Source organism: Diabrotica virgifera, chromosome 2 (genome assembly GCF_917563875.1).
Source record: "Diabrotica virgifera virgifera chromosome 2, PGI_DIABVI_V3a".
Classification (NCBI taxonomy): Eukaryota; Metazoa; Arthropoda; class Insecta; order Coleoptera; family Chrysomelidae; genus Diabrotica; species Diabrotica virgifera.
The window spans coordinates 120,299,541-120,322,154 of record NC_065444.1 but is presented as its reverse complement, the minus strand read 5'-3'; the positions used below and the strand labels follow the sequence as shown (position 1 = coordinate 120,322,154).

General features: G+C 36.4%; 2 protein-coding genes across 6 annotated transcripts in view; one reads left to right on the top strand and one right to left on the bottom strand.

Moving 5' to 3' along the window:
* Positions 1-22,614, bottom strand: part of LOC114325217 (Ca(2+)/calmodulin-responsive adenylate cyclase) — an 897,698-nt gene that overhangs the window by 818,257 nt on the left and 56,827 nt on the right. The gene's annotated exons all lie outside the window — the stretch shown is intronic.
* Positions 529-10,898, top strand: LOC126879604 (uncharacterized). Of its 2 annotated transcripts, none has more exons than XR_007696151.1 (2): positions 529-1,032; positions 10,207-10,898. XR_007696151.1 is itself a non-coding variant. In XM_050642771.1 (2 exons), exon 2 carries the CDS (start codon positions 2,978-2,980, stop codon positions 5,384-5,386), a length of 2,409 nt encoding a protein of 802 aa, XP_050498728.1. In that variant the 5' UTR covers positions 887-1,032; positions 1,128-2,977; the 3' UTR covers positions 5,387-5,503. The 2 variants fall into 2 exon arrangements, 1 of the variants encoding a protein (XP_050498728.1); XM_050642771.1 differs by lacking the exon at positions 10,207-10,898 and adding an exon at positions 1,128-5,503 and having other exon boundaries at positions 887-1,032.

The window sequence follows — 22,614 nt, the reverse complement described above, 5'->3', positions numbered from 1 at the left end:
TTCAACTTAATCTAAAATTAACTATATAATATTTCAGCACGCCTATGAGACGAAGACAACTATTTTGACTTAACATAAAATCAAACATCAATAAACACCATAATAATTTTTGACACAGTTCATTACTCTCTTAACGCAATGACTTAGTGGGTCCGTTCCTATGCTTTAACATTTTAACATTGTTCTAATTGTGACGTCTATTTGTGTATTTGTTTCAAAACTAAATTTACGATTGCATGGTAAGTCGATTTTCTTTTAAATTGTATTGTAGCTTTCAATAAATGTTGTTTTAGTCAATCCTTAAAAAAGGCGTGGATTTCCTGCCGAAACGTCGGATAATATATCAATAAATATGGTCATAACATCATAGACAACCTTTTTTTATGAACCTAAACCCAAGAAACATTGGTAAAAAAATATATCAAGGTTCAAGAATTAAACTCAAACTATATATATATATATATATATATATATATATATATATATATATATATATATATATATTGTTACGGTTTTTTTTTGTTAAACCTCCACAATTCATTTTTATGTGTTGGACTGAAAGATATTTAAATGCTTTAAAACCCCTGGTTACGCCTATGGTAGATCTTTTAAAACAGTTGCTTCGTTCGCAACAGGTTGTGTTCTGTTGAGTTGTTTTAGGAATGTCTGAGAACATAGAACAGTGTGTGTCTTTTTCTGGCTCACGGTCTTTGTGTAGGTTCTTGTCTCGTAACTGAGTCAATCTTGGTGTTCTTCGATGTTCGTTTGGGGATCGAATGACATTGAGGTAAGACGGATGACATTCGGTCTGTCCATCTTGGTTTTTGGTCTTGACAACAGTGCTCGGTGTGTTGGCTAATTCTGTTTCCATCGGTTAGAAAATACGGTCCAAGTTTGTGAAAAACTTAGCGTCTGGAAGAGTTTTGCCAGTGACGGATTTGGGGCCGTATATTTTGTAGTGCCGGTGGAAATTTTTATCAGTTACGAGCATAACCTCAACAACCTTCTCCGTTGGCCGCATAACAACCTCAGGTAAATAACTTTAAAGCTATATTAGGCTTATAGCCTCTATTATTTCTACTGTCTCGTACAGTCCCTGCTGACAGTGTATTTTCTCTCCTGGGTAGGCCAACTTCCTGGGGACACACTTGGGGGACCAGTGGCTGTCCGCTCTCCAAGCATCAGTACCCAGCACCAGTAACCAGCGTCATTAATCAGCACCAGTAGCCAGCCCTAGTAACCGACATCTACAAGTACCAGAGTAAGCAAGGACAGAGAAAGTCAGTACCCTTATAATATCTTTCTTTTTTTTCTTATATTATACCATATTTTTTTATACTCCATAGTGTGTCTGTACCTACCATCTTTGTACAGATCTAGGTCTTCCCTCTACCCTCATTTGTACACCTGGATATAGCTATAACCAAGTATTTACAGGGTGTATATTAAATTGTACTTTGTTAATTCCACGGGTAGACCTACAGAAGTAGGTATTTGACACTAGAGGGTATAAATTATTATTCGCATTATTTTGGTATAAGATTATAAATATAGTATGGTACGGTACATATCTGATTCTTGCTGAACGTGGGTATATTTTACTATTCAGGGGTAGTGTATATTTAATTGGCCATATTCCTAGGTATTAAGTTGTATACATATGTGATAAGTTAGGGCCTTTTTAAGATTTAACAGGACTTTATATTTAGTTTATAATTAATAGTTGCAATAGTCATACATTTTCTTATATTTTGTTGCATTTCCCCCATTTTGTTTCATTTTATGTTTTTCATTGATGTTCAATAAATTTTTGTAGTTATAGGTTGTTTTAATGCTCAGAAATACAGGGTCACCTTCTACTAACCCATAATAAATCCCTGAGATGAGATAGAGAGATTAACTGAATTTTGTATCGTGTATTGTGGAATATATTGATATTCATTTTGCTTATTCAGTAACATCTCTCGGTCTTTATTTTACGTAACAAACTGGCGCTTTCTTTTCTTTTGCAAGAAAAACAACGTGGTAGAAGTTGGTCTATGGAATTTTTGAGTATTTTAACACTCTGTTTTTAATTTTTTTTCTTTTCTTTCTCTGTTAAATATAATAGTTACCTGGCTTGTCACAGCATACAACCCATATACCTATGTTAAATATATACGGAAGTGGTTTACAATATTTACTTTCCTTTTATTTTTTATAATACTTTAAAACTGATCATTATACCTTACCTATATTTTTTTTCATACCTATATAGATTGCATATAAATATTTTTACTCCTTAAAGTTAAATTTTTGATTTATTGATTTTTACTTTAGGTATTTTATCATTTGAAAAGGTGCTATACAGATTAACATTTACTTAATTACATTTTAATTCAACAGTGTTGGTTACTGATAACATTTGCTTTAAAGTAAGTTTTTATTAAATTTTACCATTCCAAATTATCAAACATTGCTAGGTCACCTCAATTTTTTGTCCTCAGGTAACATTGAATAATTTTTGTTTGTAACATTTTTTTCTATTTCTTAAGTGGAATTGGTTTCGTTCATTCCTTAAGAGGATAGGTTGTTTGGTTATTTCTTTTGTGAAATAATTTGTATATATTTTTTTTGTTTTGACTTGGGTAGGTTAATTTATAGATAGGTACTTAGTATTCAGAAGATTTTGATACTAAGAGTCACAATTAGTTCTGTTAGAACAGCTAATTGTTAGGTTAGTTTTGCACTAAGGTACATTACTATCTTATAAGTATAAGTGGTATAACTTAGTGGGTGCTTATACTTGTCTTTGGGATTTTAACGTAGGTTAAGGGACGGTATAAGCCCAAGTTTTTTTCTAGTTTAATTTTTTTTTTGTTTAAGGTTCTCTAGTTTTGTTTTACATATTAGTTTAGTGACGTTAGTTTTTTTTTCCTTTGAAAGAAGAGGTCGGGTTGCACTTCTGCAAAAGTTTAGTTAAAAGGAATACTTCGAAATGGAACCAAACCGTCTTATCAACGAAGAGCTGACATATGAGCTACGGATTAGAGGGTTATCGACCGGTGGGAGGGTAGAAGAGAAAAGACCACGATTAAGAAGAGCACTTATTGCTGAAAGAAGAGGTGAAGCTTCACCACCTACTGGTGTGACCAATGAAGATCCAACAAGTGAATTGTGCATTTGTAGAGCGAAGCTACATGGAATTTCGGTTGATCTTCAGCAATTTAATTTTCAAAATCGTCAAATTGAATTTGACAGGATCTACTCTCGACTCTTACATACCAACAGTAGACTTTCTCGAATCCAATGCAGCACTGGACTCGACAAGCACATGCAGGAAGAACTGAAGAGGCAAGGTGTTAGATTAGTTGGAGAACTTAATCTTAAATTTGAAGGCTTGGAATTGGGAACTAGTGAAGTACAATCATCCAGTTCACAACAACAAACTGCTGATTCATTGTTTGAGATTCCAGCTTCAAACCAAATTGAAAGTAGAGATGTCCTCCAACCTCGACGAGTCATTATTCCAACACCCCAGTCAACCATATCTTATGACTTGGTAGATGTTAGTTCTGGACCAACAGTTGACACTCTATCGCAAAGAACTAGTGCTGAATTGGATATGATATCCTGGGATGGTCCCCAGTCAGTTCATATTATTCCTCCACCTAAAGAATATGGTAGTCGAAGTGATGTACCAGTGCACAGCATTATTCCATCTACATTCTGTGACAGATCAGGAGAAATTTTTGAAGAGTCACCTATTCATCCTAGGGACACTAATCGTTTTGTGGGCGAACAACCTGTTTTAGAGAGTACTCAACTACATGAGCGTGGAGAAACGACCACTAGAGAGTATGCACGACTCGAGGAAGCCACTTCTAATTTAAGAATTAGTATGGATAGACTTCAACAATTCTTAGCGGATGGTATGTCTGGATCTCGAGAAAGGTTTCCTAGGGATCGTATAGTTAACTCCACAGAAGATTTTTATGAACCTAGGACAGATATAGGACAGAGTAATGTTGATTCTCGTACCATTAGGGTAGCTGACTATTCTGAAAACAGAGCATCTGATTTCCATCTACAGTCGAGACGTGGTAGCCGTGTTCATTTTGCTGACTCACATACGGCAGTTAATAACTCCACTAGGGTACCAGGTACGCAGTCAACTTCTTTGTTAGGTTTTAATGATCGGTTGAATGGGGATCAGTTTTCTTCAATGCGTGATGACTTTACTATATCAGGTAATCTACAAGGAACACAAACTTCATCTACGAACAATACTAATTTACAAACAAGTTTGGGTAATTTTACATCGTCGACATCTACATCAAATAATTGTCAAGGAACAAACTCATATGTGCCTAACTTAGAAAATTTTAATCAACCTTTACCATCAAGCACAACTTCATTTCAAAATATGCCAACTTTATTAGCCAACAACAATAATTCAGGTACACAATCCTTTATTCCAAATGTCGGTAACTTCACTCAAGTGCCACCTTTAGCTTCATTTCAAGTTCCTCCTGGGAACCTTCCTTCAAATTATATTGCTGTTCCTTACATTATTCCTCAAAGTAGTTCAAGTTGTTGTTCGCGTGGTAACGGTATTGATGTTAGTAGATGGAATGTTAAGTATTCTGGCGAAGGTAGTGTAGAAGATTTCCTTGAGAGGGTGGAAGAGTTGCGTATTGCTAGGGGTGCTTCTAAAGAACAACTGTTTAGTGCTGTCCCGGATTTGGTGACAAATGATGCTCTTCGCTTCTTTAGAACACGACAGTTTGCAGATTGGGATGATTTTGCTAATCAACTTCGACTTATGTACCAGAGATCGGACGAGGATCGTTGGGAGGAGATTAGGCATAGAACGCAAGGTAGTGAAGAGAAAGTGTTAAGTTTTATTCTGGCTATAGAAAGCATGTTTAGAAAATTATCAAGTCTTCCTTCTGAAGAAACTCGCCTCGCGATCATACGTCGTAATCTTCTTCCATATATCCAGTCCCATCTTGCAATACAGCAGATTAAGAGTATCGAAGATTTACTTACGTTAAGTAGACATGTCGAAGACACTGAAGTTAGATTGCAAAGGTTTGCTCCCCCTCCTACAAACTATAAATATCTTGTGGATCCCGACTTAGCCTATCACAAACCGAGCAGGACTACTGTCGCCTCTGTTCAGGAATCATCAAGTGGTCATGATTCGTCTAATATTGCAGTTGCTGCTGTTCAACCAGGTTCTTCTGGAAGTAGCTCCGTTGTTTGTTGGAACTGTCGAGAAACTGGTCATAGATTCCGGAAATGCTCAAAGCCTAGGCGTCGATTTTGTTTCAAGTGTGGGAGAGACAATGTACTTTTGGCGCAATGTGGCTGTTCAAAAAACTTGAGCACGGAGGGGAGATAGGTCAGTCGTCCTTTCCATTGAGTAGCTCAATGGCCACCATTGATCCAGCTCAGTATGCCGTATTGGATTTCATCATATCTCACGCAAAAGGTGACGAGCGACCGTATTTGAATGTCTCTATTTATGGTAGGTCTGTTCTTGGTCTTTTAGATAGTGGTTCCTCTAGAACTATTCTTGGTTCTACCGGGTGGAATATGTTAAAAGATTTTTGCTATTTGAATACGGAAACTCAACCCAATTGTGTTGTAGCGAATGGACAAAGTTGTCAATGTTTAGGATCTGTTGTTTTACCGTTTTGTGTTCAAGATAAGGTGGTAGTTTTGGAGGTGTTAGTTATGCCAGATTTTCCCCATACTCTCATCTTAGGTATCGATTTTTGGACGCGAATGGGAATAATTCCAGATCTTCGAGAAAATGAATGGTTTTTTCGTTCTAATGATGTCAATGACATCCAGATAGCTTCTATTGAATCAAGGGACATGTTGAGTGAAGAAAATCAACTTCATCTGAACTCACTTCTAGACGAATGCTTTTCTAAAATGAGGTCTGGACTTGGTTGTACTGACTTGGTGGAATTGGTCATTAAAACTGAATCGACTCCAGTTAAACAGCGATACTACCCATTATCTCCTGCTCTTCAAAAGCAAGTGAATCAAGAGCTTGACGAGATGATTCAGAATGACGTCGTGGAACCTTCTAATTCACCGTGGTCGTCACCGATTGTCATGGTGAAGAAGAAGTCAGGGCAATGGAGATTTTGTGTAGATTATCGTGTTCTCAATAAGATTACTGTCTCTGATGCCTATCCAATTCCATTTGTCAGCGCAACCTTGGACAAGCTTCGTAATGCTAAATACATCAGCACGTTAGATATCAAATCCGCATATTGGCAAATTCCAGTTTCCAAGGAATCAAGACCACTTACAGCTTTCACTGTACCGAGTAGGGGTTTGTTTCAATTTAAACGTATGCCGTTTGGTTTAAAGAATGCTCCAGCCGTTTGGCAAAGATTCATTGATAACGTTATTGGAATTGACTTAGAGCCTTACGTCTTTCAATATCTAGATGACGTGATTGTTATCAGCCCGGATTTTTCCAAACATTTAGAAATTCTGAAAGAAGTCCTCACCAGAATCACTAACGCTGGACTTACCTTGAATCGGGAAAAGTGTATATTCTGTAAGCCGGAGCTCCGATATCTTGGTTACATCGTTAATTCGTCAGGTTTGCTAGTCGATCCCGAAAAGGTAGAGGCAATTATCAATATTCCAACTCCAAAAACTGTTTCAGATATTAGACGTTTAATAGGTATGGCAAGCTGGTATCGTCGTTTTCTTCCAGATTTTTCTTCACTTGTTTCACCACTTACAGCTCTAACTCGTAAAAATACCAGGTTTGTCTGGGATGAAAATTGCGAGAAGGCTTTCCAATCTGTTAAAGAAAATCTTGTCAAGGCACCGGTTCTTTCCTGTCCAGATTTTAATTGTCCGTTTGTGGTTCAGTGTGATGCTTCAGATTTTGGGTTAGGTGTTGTACTTAGTCAGGTACAAAACGGCGAAGAAAAGGTTATCTGTTACCTCAGCAGATCACTGACTAAGCAGGAGAGGCGTTATTCTGTGACGGAAAGTTGCGTCCTTACCTTGAAGGTACTAAGTTTACTGTCATCACGGATCACTACAGTCTAAAATGGTTGAACAGTATCAAAGATCCTGTTGGTAGAATTGCGCGCTGGGCGGTGAGACTTCAACAGTACGATTTTGACGTTGTTCACCGAAAAGGGAAAGAACATGTAGTTCCAGACGCTCTCTCTCGTTCCGTTCCCATTGTAGACTCTGTAGATGCTTCTGTGGCAGGTAACAGTAATTCTTCTGGTAAAAATGATCGGTGGTATGTTTCTATGTTAAGAAGAATTCAAGAACATCCTTCTAAGTTTCCTGATTGGCTTATTGAAAACAGTATTTTATATAAGAGAACTAAACATCCTTTTCAAGATCTGCTCGATCCACAGAATGTTTGGTTAAGAGTGGTACCTAAACGCGAACGTGCTAAAATTATCCGTGAAAATCACGATCCACCCACTTGTGGACATCAAGGCATTTTTAAAACAACCGCTCGTATATCTCAGTACTACTATTGGCCAAACATGAAGTGTGATGTTGCTAGATACATTTCCAAATGTCAGACTTGTTTAATGGCGAAGCCAGATAATAAGGCTCCTGTTGGTCATATGCTTAGCATGACTCCAGTTGCTAAGAGGCCGTGGGAGATTATTAGTTGTGATCTGGTGGGTCCGTTACCCAGATCAACGAATGGTTATACTTTTATTTTGTCCGTTGTAGTTGTATATGGTGCTCCGGATATCATTATTGCTGACAATGGTCAATTTAAGAGTAAGGAATTTAGAGCTCTGACTAGTGAATATAAAATTAAACACAGGTATACTGCATATTACCACCCTCAATGTAATTCTGTCGAGAGAACACATCGTGGTCTCAAGACCATGTTAACAAGCTATATTTCGGAACTTCATACTAAGTGGGATCAATTTCTTGGTAAGATATCGTACGCCGCTAGGTCCGCTGTTCATGAATCTCATGGACATACCCCAAATTTTGTTATGTTTGGTAGAGAAATACCTGCTTTCGGTAAATCATCCGATAAACACTTTGAAGATAGGGATCAACCACCTCTTGATGCTATGACAAAGAGTGAAGTGATGCAGAGGGTTTTTGCTGATGTTCGTGTGCAGTTGAGTAAGGCATATGAGAAATCCAAAGATTCGTACAACCTTCGTAGACGACCGGATAGGTATATGGTAGGCCAAAAGGTCTGGCGAAAGAATTATGTAATTTCTGACGCAGCTAAAAAGTTTACTGCGAAATTCGCGAAAAGATATGTTGGTCCGTTTACCATAGGTAAAGTCGTATCTCCGTGGACGTACGAATTAGTTGATGTTTCAGGTCGTAATGTTGGCGTATGGCATGCTAAGGACATTAAGTTACATCCACCTGAGGACTCTGAATAATTGTTGTTTTGGATTCTTCTCATTGACAACGCTTGCCGGTTCATGGATATGAGTTAAAAGTTTTTTTTTGGGTGGCAGCTCTTTGGATTTATGATCTTCCGGTCAGAGACTGCTACATCGGGTTAGAGGCGGGCACGTATTTTGAAACTCTGAACTTAGCTTCTTCTGTCACTAAGTTTACACTAGTTTCTTAGGCATTACATCATGCCAAACGAATTGTTTGCTGGCAGTTTACATTTTCATTGAATGTTCGTGAAACAATTTCGTTAATTTAACAATTCACTGTTTGTCATTTCGTTTGGTGGAAGTTGTCTTATTTGGTTGAAATTGTCTTACTTGTTGTGCAGAGTTGACTTCCGGTCGTGGCATGTTGTTGGGTTGATTGATGTTATGGCTTTGGAGATTTTTAGGTTGATTTGAGAGCTCCTGCACGAGACCTCAAGGCACCAGTAACCTGAGGTGCAACTTGAGCTTCCTGAGTTTAGTTACAATCCATTTTTCGGATCAGTGTACCAATTCAGTCTGGGGGTTTCCATTGCCATTTCTTCGGTTGCTTGATGACTGACCACACTTGGGTGTCTTAATTCTATGTCCTGGGGGAGATTTGTTTGTTTTAGTTTTTTATTTTTTTTTGCCTAAGGCCCTTCACTTAGTAGGTGTTCAGCGGTTACACAATCACATCCTTTCTTTTGGGAAAGTTGAGGCTTGTGGTTGGGGGCTTGGTATTGGGGGGTCAGAGCTAGCCCGATGGGTAGCTGCGGCGAGCCCATCATCTATGGAGGTTCTGGCTACTGGTATCAAGTCGAGCCCTCTGCAGGTGTGATGGTGTTTGGTGTTGGACAGTACTGAGTTGAAGAACAACCTGTCATAAGTTGTAGTTTTTTATGATGTGTGGATAATGGTGAAGCCATACGTTTTTTACTTTGGGATCACATTTTGATTGTGTATGACCCTGTTGTGTGTGTGTGTTCACCCATACACATCACAAAATGATTCCCAATTTTAAGTAGGTTAGGTTATTTTATAGATGGATACTGGTGAATCCATATGTCCTTCGGGTTGTATCAGTTTGATTGCGTATACCCATATTGTGAGGGTTCACCTATACACGTCTGAACAAAATGATGTTCTCAACTTTCATTCGAAAGTCTTTTTTTTAGGTGGGGTGGTGTTGTTACGGTTTTTTTTTGTTAAACCTCCACAATTCATTTTTATGTGTTGGACTGAAAGATATTTAAATGCTTTAAAACCCCTGGTTACGCCTATGGTAGATCTTTTAAAACAGTTGCTTCGTTCGCAACAGGTTGTGTTCTGTTGAGTTGTTTTAGGAATGTCTGAGAACATAGAACAGTGTGTGTCTTTTTCTGGCTCACAGTCTTTGTGTAGGCTCTTGTCTCGTAACTGAGTCAATCTTGGTGTTCTTCGATGTTCGTTTGGGGATCGAATGACATTGAGGTAAGACGGATGACATTCGGTCTGTCCATCTTGGTTTTTGGTCTTGACAACAGTGCTCGGTGTGTTGGCTAATTCTGTTTCCATCGGTTAGAAAATACGGTCCAAGTTTGTGAAAAACTTAGCGTCTGGAAGAGTTTTGCCAGTGACGGATTTGGGGCCGTATATTTTGTAGTGCCGGTGGAAATTTTTATCAGTTACGAGCATAACCTCAACAACCTTCTCCGTTGGCCGCATAACAACCTCAGGTAAATAACTTTAAAGCTATATTAGGCTTATAGCCTCTATTATTTCTACTGTCTCGTACAGTCCCTGCTGACAGTGTATTTTCTCTCCTGGGTAGGCCAACTTCCTGGGGACACACTTGGGGGACCAGTGGCTGTCCGCTCTCCAAGCATCAGTACCCAGCACCAGTAACCAGCGTCATTAATCAGCACCAGTAGCCAGCCCTAGTAACCGACATCTACAAGTACCAGAGTAAGCAAGGACAGAGAAAGTCAGTACCCTTATAATATCTTTCTTTTTTTTCTTATATTATACCATATTTTTTTATACTCCATAGTGTGTCTGTACCTACCATCTTTGTACAGATCTAGGTCTTCCCTCTACCCTCATTTGTACACCTGGATATAGCTATAACCAAGTATTTACAGGGTGTATATTAAATTGTACTTTGTTAATTCCACGGGTAGACCTACAGAAGTAGGTATTTGACACTAGAGGGTATAAATTATTATTCGCATTATTTTGGTATAAGATTATAAATATAGTATGGTACGGTACATATCTGATTCTTGCTGAACGTGGGTATATTTTACTATTCAGGGGTAGTGTATATTTAATTGGCCATATTCCTAGGTATTAAGTTGTATACATATGTGATAAGTTAGGGCCTTTTTAAGATTTAACAGGACTTTATATTTAGTTTATAATTAATAGTTGCAATAGTCATACATTTTCTTATATTTTGTTGCATTTCCCCCATTTTGTTTCATTTTATGTTTTTCATTGATGTTCAATAAATTTTTGTAGTTATAGGTTGTTTTAATGCTCAGAAATACAGGGTCACCTTCTACTAACCCATAATAAATCCCTGAGATGAGATAGAGAGATTAACTGAATTTTGTATCGTGTATTGTGGAATATATTGATATTCATTTTGCTTATTCAGTAACATCTCTCGGTCTTTATTTTACGTAACAATATATATATATATATATATATATATATATATATATATATATATATATATATATATCGAAAACCTCCACTTTTCACCCTCCGTCTGGGTTATGCCATTATTTGGATCAATTATATCATACTATTAGTTAACTTTGCCCATTATAATTATTATTCATAGGATAAATAAATTTTATTAGCCAAATAGTCCTGTTTTATTTACTTTCACTACCGACTGCTCAGGGGGTCCGCCGGTATATTATTCTAATTTTTAGATGCTACTGTAGTATGCGGTTTATTCCGATAATGCGGTCTACCCGTGTACCGATCGCAATCTGAAAATTCCTGAGGGATTTGGGCAAAATAATGAAATACAATAAAATTCTTAAGAAAAAAATATTGAGTCACAAGTAATAAACATTTGGAGGAAAATATATAAAGTAAATTGGAAGAGGAATAATGATTTAAAAAAAATGCGCCCCAAATGATTAAAAAAAATAACCTAATTATTTACAAAACGATACAGAATTATCAGAAAAGAAAAAATTCATGCACCTTAATTTAAGAGAAAAAGTCAAATGATTCTAGCTTAAAAAGTCATGCCGGCACCCTAACCAAGAAGATTATCGTGTTATTTAGGTATATGATACATAGTAAAAAATAAATTTATTGTATATTCCTGAATATGTTTATTACTATGTACTTAGCTATAAAAATTTTGCTTACAAACGATATTATGCCTTTCATTATTGTGTGCAAACCCTTCTGAGAAAAGATTGTGGTGTTGGGCCACACAGGTAGACCGCAAGCCATCGCTGAAACGCCACGGTAGAACGCATACTATAGTGGTACCAATTTTTATAAATAGTTGGGACTTTAGTAGTTTCGTAGTGGATTCGCGATGTTAAGTCACAATGACGACCTTTCGTGGATTTCCGCTGAACTACATAAATATGTACATAGCTTGAAGGGGGTTGTTAATAGGTTTGTTCTAGCATCAGTTTCAAACGGTTTGAAACCATAAGCGAATAGTCGACCAGCGCGAGTAGAGGGGATAGCACTGGTGACTGTAATAAATATGTTCTCTCACTGACCAACTGTTTACTGACTGAAACAAATAGGTAAGACATAGTCATTATTTATTTTTACATGTTTTTTTTACAAATTTTACATTTTAATTTTACAAAACGTGAATGTTCCATATTAATCATTTTATATTATCTACCCAGTAATTAATTTAAAACATGTAAAAATAAATAGTGAATATTACTTACTTGTTTCAAATGCATGTGCGCTCGGCGTTTGATATTGCAAACACCCTCAAAGCTAGTTCCACCGAAATCCACGAGAGGTCATCATTGTGACGCCATCGCGGATACAATAGAATTTTATTATTTTTTCTTGTACTGATATCCTTTCAGTTTATACCACTGCTGATAGGTTATAAATTGCAAATATTGAAACCCGTCGCCCCTTTCTACATGCAATAAATAAACTGCTCGTCACAAGTTAGGGATATAGAAAATTATGCTGATTTTAATAGTTGATTTTTTCGCGAATAGACGGATTCCGCTATTTTTTTCTATTTTAGATTTTTCTTTAGTATTTACACAGTTGTGCAAAGGTTTACTCAAACTTATGTTTTGTACTTATACCGGGTGGAAGACAAGAAATGTTTTTCTTATGTTAAGTTTGAGACACCCTGTAGGGAGAACGAGGTAAAAATGTGAATATACATCAGAACCATATTGTAGTCTTATGTTTTGTGAACATGTTGTTGTTTGAATGTCCATGATATCTTTAGAAACAAAAAAAATAGACGGTTTTGTAATTTAACATGTGTTTTAACCGAAACAAAAGTTTGAGACACCATGTAGGGAGAAAAGGGCACAAAGGTGAGTATACCTCGACATTATGTTGTAGTCTCATATTTTGTGAATATTTTATTTTTTTAATTTCTCTGATATCTTTAATAACAAAGAAACTAGACGGTATTACTCTTTAATATGTGTTTCTATGTTTTACATGTGTGATGTGTGTGGCGCAAGTCGTCAGTTAAAACACATATTAAAGAGAAATACCGTCTAGTTTCTTTGTTATTAAAGATATCAGAGAAATTAAAAAAAAAAATAAAATATTCAAAAAATATGAGACTACAACATAATATCGAGGTATACTCACTTTTGTGCCCTTTTCTCAAAACAAGGTGTCTCAAACTTTTGTTTCGGTTAAAACACATTTTAAGTTACAAAACTGTCTATTTTTTATTTCTAAAGATATCAGGGACATTAAAAAAAATGTTCACAAAACATAAGACTACAATACGATTTCGATGTGTACTCACATTTGTACCTCGTCCTCCCTGCAGGGCATCTCAAACTTAACATAAGAAAAACATTTCTTTTCTTCCACCCGGTATAAGTACAAAAAAAAGTTTGAGTAAACTTTTGCATAACTGTGTAAATGCTAAAGAAAAATCTAAAATAATAAAAAAAAATTAGCGGAATCCGTTAATCTGCTTGCGAAAAAATCTACTATGAAAATTCAGCAGAATTTTCTACATCCCTAACTTTTGACGAGCAGTTTAATTAATTTAGATTGTGAATACCTGCCTCACTTTGCTGACATCTACTAATTATTACGTTTACCTTTGGAATTATTATTAATAAACTCCAACTTAAACTAGTTATAAATTTGCATAAAATAGAGACAATAACAAACAAAAGATGTAAACAAAACCATTTAAAGTTTAAAGTATAAAAGTTATTTTTAAAATTTTAACATACCAAAACAAAATTTCAGTTAATTTACGAGAAAGGACTTTAAAACCAATTAAATGCAACTGCGTCTCTATTTTTAGTTTAATCTTTCACCATTTGTAATTTTTCAGTAGAGATGGACCAGCCCGCAAACATAGAATCTTTTGTAACAGATATTTAACGATGAAATATGAATAGTGATTGTTAAATCTAATGATGTTTTGCTTGTCGATTATGTCAAATCAGATAATAGAAGTGGCATAGTAAACATTTGTAAAAAGATGACATCTTTAAAAATATAATAAGAACGGTCTCGGTGTAAGTAAAAAATCATTGGTCTAAGACTTCATTAAGATAAATCTTTAAAAAGAAAATCAATCATTTTATGATTGAAACATATTACAATCAGCAAGCAATAGTAAGAATTGAAAAAAACACATCTGAAGAAATGGAAATAAAGAGAGGAGTCAGGCAAGGCTGCATACTATCACCTCTATTATTTAACGCTTATTCTGAAGAGGTAATGCGAGAAACTCTGGAAGATGAAACAGTCAGCATAAGATTAAATGGAGTCTTAATTAACAACATCAGATATGCAGATGATACAGTAATAATAGCAGATAGTTTACAAGACCTACAAAGACTCATGAGTAAAATAGTAAGGTGTAGTAGGGAGTACGGACCAGAGACAAGTTAACATAGACCAGGCCAGGGATATGCCACTCAATGCACCGGGGTGTAACGCCAATATCAAGTACAGTGGTCTAGCTATCTTTGTCCGTCGTACGAGTGTGAGCGTATCTACCAAGGGGTGGGAGTAATGGAACGATACAGACACAGCGGCAGCGGCCATCATATGCTAGAGAGAGAAAGCTAAGCGCCGGTAGAGAGAGATAGATAGGCCACCGACCCGAACTGCTCCGCGTTACGCTATTTTTCGGACCTGGCATAATCTATTGGTTATTATATCTATGGTACGGACTCTCTCTCAATATCAAAAAGACGAAGTTTATGAAAATTAGTAAAAACAACCATAATAATAACGAAATCTTGATAGTAGAGGGCCAGCAGATCGAAAGAGTAAAAAGTACACTTACCTAGGAACACTTATAACAGAAAATAATAGGTCTGGATCCCGCGTATGAAAAAAAGTTGATTAATAGCAAGCTGAAGATTTGTTAATAGCTTAAGGGTGTCTAGTCGGACAAACTTTGATATATAGGAACACTGGAACAGGGAAGTTTTAATTGTGGAACAGGTTAGAAATTTGGAACGGTCAGACCACGAAAACGTCACATGTATTTTGTCCGACAGAACTTGCAATTGATTTGTTACCCTTTCATTAAACTCTCATGCAAAAATCAGGCTGCTATTTATCACCAAATGGGAATTATAATGAGTGGAACACGTAGAATATGTCAAATGACAGGAATTATGACAGGTGATAAATAGCAGTCTGATTTTTGCATGAGTTTAATGAAAGGGTAACAAATCCATTGGAAGTTCTGTCGGACAAAATACATGTGACGTTTTCGTGGTCTGACCGTTCCAAATTTTTAACCTGTTCCACAATTAAAACTTCCCCTGTTCCATTGTTCCCATATATCAAAGTTTGTCCGACTAGACACCCTTAAGCTATTAACAAATTTTCAGCTTGCTATTAATCAACTTTTTTTTCATACGCGGGATCCAGACCTATAATGACTACACTGCAGAAATCAAAGTCAGAATCGAAAAAGCATGTTCTAATTTTATGAAAATGAAAAAAGTCCTATGTAGCAAAGATTTAACATTAGCTCTTAAAGTACACCTGACAAAATGTTACGTATACAGTGTACTATACTATGGAGTGGAATCATGGACGTTACATGTAGAGACAATGAGACGACTTAACGCCTTTGAAATGTGGACCTGTAGAAGAATTATGAGGGTTTCCTGGGTAGATAGAGTTACGAACAACGAAGTACTGAGAAAAATAGGTAAAGAGAAGGAAGTTGAACTTACAATTAAAGAAAGAAAACTACAGTATCTCGGATATGTGATGCGGGGCGAGAAGTATGGCATCCTGCGACTCATATTGCAAGTAAAGATAGATGGCAGAAGAAGCATCGGAAGAAGACGAATTTCATGGCTAAAGAACCTGGGAGAATGGTTTGGATGCAGCTCAAAAGAACTATTTAGAGCTACTGCCTCAAAAATTAAAACAGCTATGATGATTGCCAACCTCCGTAGCGGAGATGGCACCTGAAGAACAAGAAGAAGAACAAGAAAAAGAAGATGCATTGCTTTGATGATGTGTTAGTGGGCAAATAAGTACCCCGTCCGGTTATGGAATGTTGGCAACAATAATTTTAGGGTATAATTGCCAATGGAATGGAGATATAAGCGTATTTCAGAATGTTGAAACCCTGTACGTTGTTAGCACAGTTCTGCTAACAACGGACAGGGATGATTTACAAACACTCCTACATTCAGTGATGGACCATAGCCAACAAATGGGTCTGAAAATAAACATAAGGAAAACCCAATGGATGGTCATCAGCAAAAACAAAAATATAGCTAATAACTTCGCAGATATTAGAATAAATGGAGATATGGTGCAGAGAGTACAAGCATACAAGTATTTAGGCTGCTGAGTGAATTAAAAATGGTACTTATCATAGGAAATCAAATACAGAAAAGCGCAAGCGAGAACATCATTTAGGAAAATGCAAAAGGTAGGTACTAACCAACAGAGAGCTAAAATTAAGCTAAGAATACGCTTATTACGCTGCTGTATGTTCAGAATTTGGTTCTATGGAATGGAAGCATGGATCCTCACGAAACAATGTGCAAGAGGATTGAGGCTTTTGAAATGTGGGCTTACCGCAGTATATTAAGGATATTGTGGATGAACAAACCAAGCGGTAATGCAGAGGCTAAACAAAGAAAGAAAAATACTGAATATCGTAGAGAAAAAAACTAGAGTACTTTGCCCATGTGATGAGAAATCCGAAATATGAAATGCTACATTTAAGTATCCAAGGAAAGATAGAGGGAAAGCGGGGCCCCGGGCGCAGAAAAACATCCTGGAGTGAGCACCACGATACTATTTAGGTCAGCTCTGGACAAAGTAAAAATCATGCGACTGATCGCTAATGTTCTGGGAGGACCAGGCACATAAAGAAGAAGAAGAAGAAGAATAAGAATAATAATTTTGTTCACGGCAGTTTGAAACCGATTAGCGGATGTCGCTTGATAGCGATACCATACCACTCTTGGAAATTTCAGAGACAGGATCTTCTTCTTCGCCCTGACCGTATTCTTCCGGCGATCTGGTCCTATATTGTGAGGAGTAGAAGATTAAAGAAGGTTTATGATTACGCAACCAAAAATTCTATCGTTACCATCACAATTACCAAGTTCTGAGTCATTTAGTTTAAATATATATAGGGTGTCCCAAAAGTAGTGGAACGGTCGAATATTTCGCGAACTAAACATCGGATCGAAAAACTGAAAAATACGTTTTCAATCATTTTCAAAAATCTATCCAATGACACTAAACACCAACCCCCACTACACCCTCTGGAGGTGGGGTGGGGGGTAACTTTAAAATCTCAAATGGAAACCCCTAGTTTTTCTTGCAGATTTGGATTCGCTACGTAAAAGTAAGCAACTTTTATTCAAGACATTTTTTCGAACTGTGGATAGATGGCGCTATAATTGGAAAAAACCATTTATCCTGATACCATAGGTAAATTATAGAAACGGTCTAATATCTCGAGAAATACACTTTCAAATGAGAAACCAAAAAACACATTTTTAATATTTTCGAAAACCTATCGATAAACACCAAAAATGACCCTCCAACCCACCCCGTGGTGACGGGGTGGGGGGTAAATTTAAAATCTTAAATAGCAACCCCTACTTTTTATTGTAGATTCGAATTCGTCATGAAAAATTAAGCGACATTTATTCGAAACATTTTTAAAAATTGCTGATAGGTGGCGCTAATAAATCGTATTTTTCCAATTAAAGCGCCATCTATCAACAATTCTAAAAAATGTTTCGAATAAATGTTGCTTAATTTTTCATGGAAAATCCGAATCTGTAATAAAAAGTGGGGGTTGCTATTTAAGATTTTAAAGTTACCCCCCACCCCACCTCCAGGGGGTGGGTTGAAGGGTCATGTTTAGTGTTATTCGATAGGTTTTCAAAAAGTATTTAAAATCTTTCTTTTGGTTTCTCATTTGGAAGTGTATTTCTCGAGATATTAGACCGTTTCTATTATTTACCTATGGTATCAGGATAAATCGTTTTTCTCAATTATAGCGCCATCTATCCACAGTTAGAAAAAATGTCTTGAATAAAAGTTGCTTACTTTTACGTAACGAATCCAAATCTGCAAGAAAAACTAGGGGTTTCCATTTAAGATTTTAAAGTTACCCTCCACCCCACCTCCAGGGGGTGTAGTGGGGGTTGGTGTTTGGTGTCATTGGATAGATTTTTGAAAATGATTGAACACTTATTTTTCAGTTTTTCGATCCGATGTTTAGTTCGCGAAATATTCGACCGTTCCACTACTTTTGGGACACTCTGTATAAAGATACGCTTAGAAAACTCTCTGGCATTTCTTGTTTTCGCCCATTTTAAAAAAATGTGAAATCGTTGCATTATCCATGTCTGTCTGTCCGTAAACCAGGTAAACACAACTCCTCCGTTATCAGACCAGATATAATGACAATAATTGTTGAGGTTCGAATTGTGTGAGTTGAGTGTCCAATGAAAGCTTATAACCCAAAGATGGTATTAAAGCTGAGAAATTTGACCTCGGACTTTCTGTTTTAAAATTGCAACCGAAAGTACTGTTTTAAAAACCTAACAGATTAAAAACCTATCTACATTACCAAACACCTCAGGAACAAGCGGGGTTTGTAAAGGGTAAAGGTACAAGGGAACAAATCCTGAACCTGAGACAAATCATTGAAAAGTCTAGAGAATTTCGAGTACCTATGATTATATGCTTCGTTGACTACCAAAAGGCATTTGATTGTGTACGCTGGATAAATCTGTGGTCAATTTTAATAGAAATGGGCGCACCAATGCACCTGGTGACACTTATTAAAAATCTGTACCAGTCTAATATAGCGACAGTACGACTAGATCAGAAGTTCTCAAACCAAAAAATTGATACCTTTGAGATGTGGTGCTGGAGAAGAATGCTGCGCATACCTTGAACAGCTCATAGGACAAACGTTTCCATTCTAAACAAACTCAAGATTAAAAAAAGGCTGTCCACAATATGTCTGCAACGAATACTGCAATTCTTTGGTCACGTGGTTCGCAGAGGTGACGACAGTTTGGAGAGATTAATTGTTTCTGGAAACGTTTCGGGGCGAAGATCAAGGGGACGATCACCAACTAGATGGTCTGACCAAATAAAGCATTCAGCTGGAAACTCATTCTGCGAAGCTCTTAGAGCAGCTGAAGATAGAGACCAATGGAGAAACATTGTTAGGAATATTGGAAGAAATCGCGATCCTCAGTAATGAGGAAACGACAGGAGAGAGAGAGAGTTATAAGAACTGATAGAATGACAGAAAGGTGAAAAATTAAACCTCTCACTTCCGGTTCCAAAGTAGGAACCAGAAGAATTGATCGTAACATCTCTATATTAGAATAAGGCATACTCGTACATACTGAACTCATCTTAAAAGTTCTTAAACACTTTTATGCTAATATTAACACAGTTATTTCAATATTTACGGCAGTAAATAAGATAAAGGCCAGATTAGTATACCAACAGACTGCGGTGCAACGAACAGTATAGTATTTATTATGGTTTCTAAAATTATTTGAAAGAAATTCTTATATACCTACCTACATTTTACTATTAAAAAAAGTAGATTTACAGCAAAAACGTTGTTAAATACATAAATTTGTTTATATCCTGAAGAGAATAAATAGTACAGCGGAACCTGCTTAATTCGAACTTCCATAATTCGAAATCTTCTTTAATTCGAATTTTTATTCTGGTCCCTAGTATTTCCTATATAAGTAATGGTAAAAAGTCGTGAATAATTCGAATTATATTTTGGATAATTCGAACTTTTCTGCTATCTTTTCTGAATATCTTAGAATCTTTTGTCATTACTGAGAAGCTAAATTCTAAAAAGCAGCTAAAAATTTTGGATCTCTTTGGAAAAAAATAAAGTCGGTCTTTTTTATAGCTTGCAAATGTTTTAATTAAAAATAAAATAAAAATTTTATTTTTAATTCAGTTGCAATGCGAAGGCAAAACAATCTTACTTTTCAATTAGAATACGGAGCGCAGTCCAGTCCCTTGAATTGCAATTTTCGGCTCTTATTGGAGCCTCATCGGAAAGAACGTAGGCTTGTTCTCCATAAATTGCAATTCAAGGGACTGGACTGCGCTCCGTGTTCTAATTGAAAAGTAAGATTGTTTTGCCTTCGCATTGCAACTGAATTAAAAATAAAATTTTTATTTTATTTTTATATTGGTCTTTACTCTTTCGAGTAACTAGGTCCATTTTCTGTTGGAATTTACCAGCTGAACAGACGGGGTCGTGAATTGTAAGTTTTTTGAATTCCCTCTTGTCTTCTTCGCTTCAGCATCCATTTTGCTTGCAAATTTTAGAAGACTTGGAGGTGTTACCAAGGTAATATTTTAATATTTTCTAAATATTATTAATAATGCTATTAGGATCGAAAACTTCATCCTTCATCCTGTTTTAATTGATATTTTTGGCCGAATTTTGTTAGCCAATTTTTTTAGGTTGACAAAACTCAGGCAAGAATAGGAACAAAAACATCTCCAAGCGATAAAAATGATCAACTACTGTTTTTTTGCTGATCAACTACTGATATTTATCATTTGCAGATGTTTTAAAGGTAATCCTTGTTATTGTAGATTTATTTTTTAATTCGAATTTTTGGATAATTCGAATTTTTTTAACGGTTCCCAAGTTTCCCCCAAAATTAACGGAATTATCCAAGTTTCACTGTATTTAGAAAGAAGTAAAATATTTCTTCATAATATTAAAAATATATTGATACATCAGGCTCATTTCTTATGGTCCGAGAGCTGTTAGACATTTTTGAGTAGGTATTTTAGGCAATCTGAAAATTTTTCAGGTGACTCTTCCATGTTAGCCTAATACAAAAATGCCGGTCTGGCTGGAGGGTAGCGGTTATTTTCCCCAAAAATCCCCCCCAAAGTTCAAAAAGAGCAAAGATTGTTATTACAAAAAATATCATTAACGTAAAAAATATCATAGACTTGAAAGAAAATTTAAAGAAAATAAACAGACCAGGCGATTTGCGAGAGATTTAAACTCTGCAATATGCTTGCATGGGCGCCATATGATAATTTTCAGGGGGTGCATCTGTTCTCTGTTTTGTGCTATTCGGTGTCAGTTTCTCCCCATTTTTGATTTGATGTCGTCTAGCCATCGCTTTTGTGGTCTTCCCTCACTACGACTGTGCTCGCGTGGTCTCCAATGTACAATGTTTCTCGTCCACGTTTCGATGTTTTGTCGTGCCACGTGTCCTACCCAGGTCCGCTTCATTTGCGCAATTGTTCCAATTTCATGTTCCACTTTCGTCCTGCTTCGCACGTCCTCATTTTGTATATATGTTCCCTCAGAGATACCCCTAACATAGCTCGTTCGATCGCCCTCTGTGTCGTTCTCAACCTATTGGCTGATACCTCTGTAAGTGTCATCGTCTCCATTCTATAGGTCATAATTGGTAGAATACAACTGTTGAATACCCGTTTCTTTAGATTTATTGGCATCTTTTGGTTCTTCAACGGGTCTAGGACGTTTCATCGCCGCCGTTTCGATGCCGCCAGTTCGATGCCGATGCCGGCCGATTTATCACCAGTGAATTAGTCGCTATCTGATATATTTCCGAATTTTCGACAGTTACAATTATTATTTATTTTTAGTATTAATTAGGAATTCTAGGAAATGCGAGATATGACGGCGATGAAATGGACTGGCGATGAACCGGCGGCATCGAAACGGCGGCATCGAAACGGCGGCGATGAAACGTCCCATTCCGTCTTCAACACATCACTGAGTCTTGCTACTGCTGCCCAAGTCATTCGGCAGACCAAGTCATTGTTTAGTAACAAAAAATAAAAAACAGCAGATGACCATAAACAAAAAACAAGAAATAAATGTAATTATATGTTAAAAAGAAACTTATCAAACCTGTCGGGATTCTGGCCTGTCGGGATTTTGGCGTGTCGGGATTTTGGCGTCGGGATTGTGGCTGTCGGGAATTTGGCTGTCGGGATTTTTGGGGTGGACCCGTTAAAAAATATGAATTTACCTCAAGAGTAAAATACCCTTATATTTCTCAATATCGAAAATTATTATTATGAAAAGTTGTTTGGAATTAAAAACTATGTTTTGAATTTGAACTGATTGAAAAAAAAATGTTTAATAAGAAGAATTTTTTTTAATTCTTTGAATTTTGTTTTCCAATTGCTGATACCTACACATCATTTTCATTTACTACAAATTATTACACTTTTATTAGATGTTAATTTTTCGAAAAAAGGTATTCTTCAAAAAAAGCTCAGGAGTGCATGGTCTAAAAACCTCGTGCATGGACTACATCGTGTAAAATTGATAAAATTTGATATTTGATGGTTGCATCTTCGGTATTACACCATGCACAGCTTTTTATGAAGAATAACTTTTTTCCGAAAATTCATAATACGAGTTATCGTATTTGTATTAAATGAAATCTTATCAATTTTATTCAATTCAAGACAATGTTACCCGGAGCCCTGAAGGGCACTA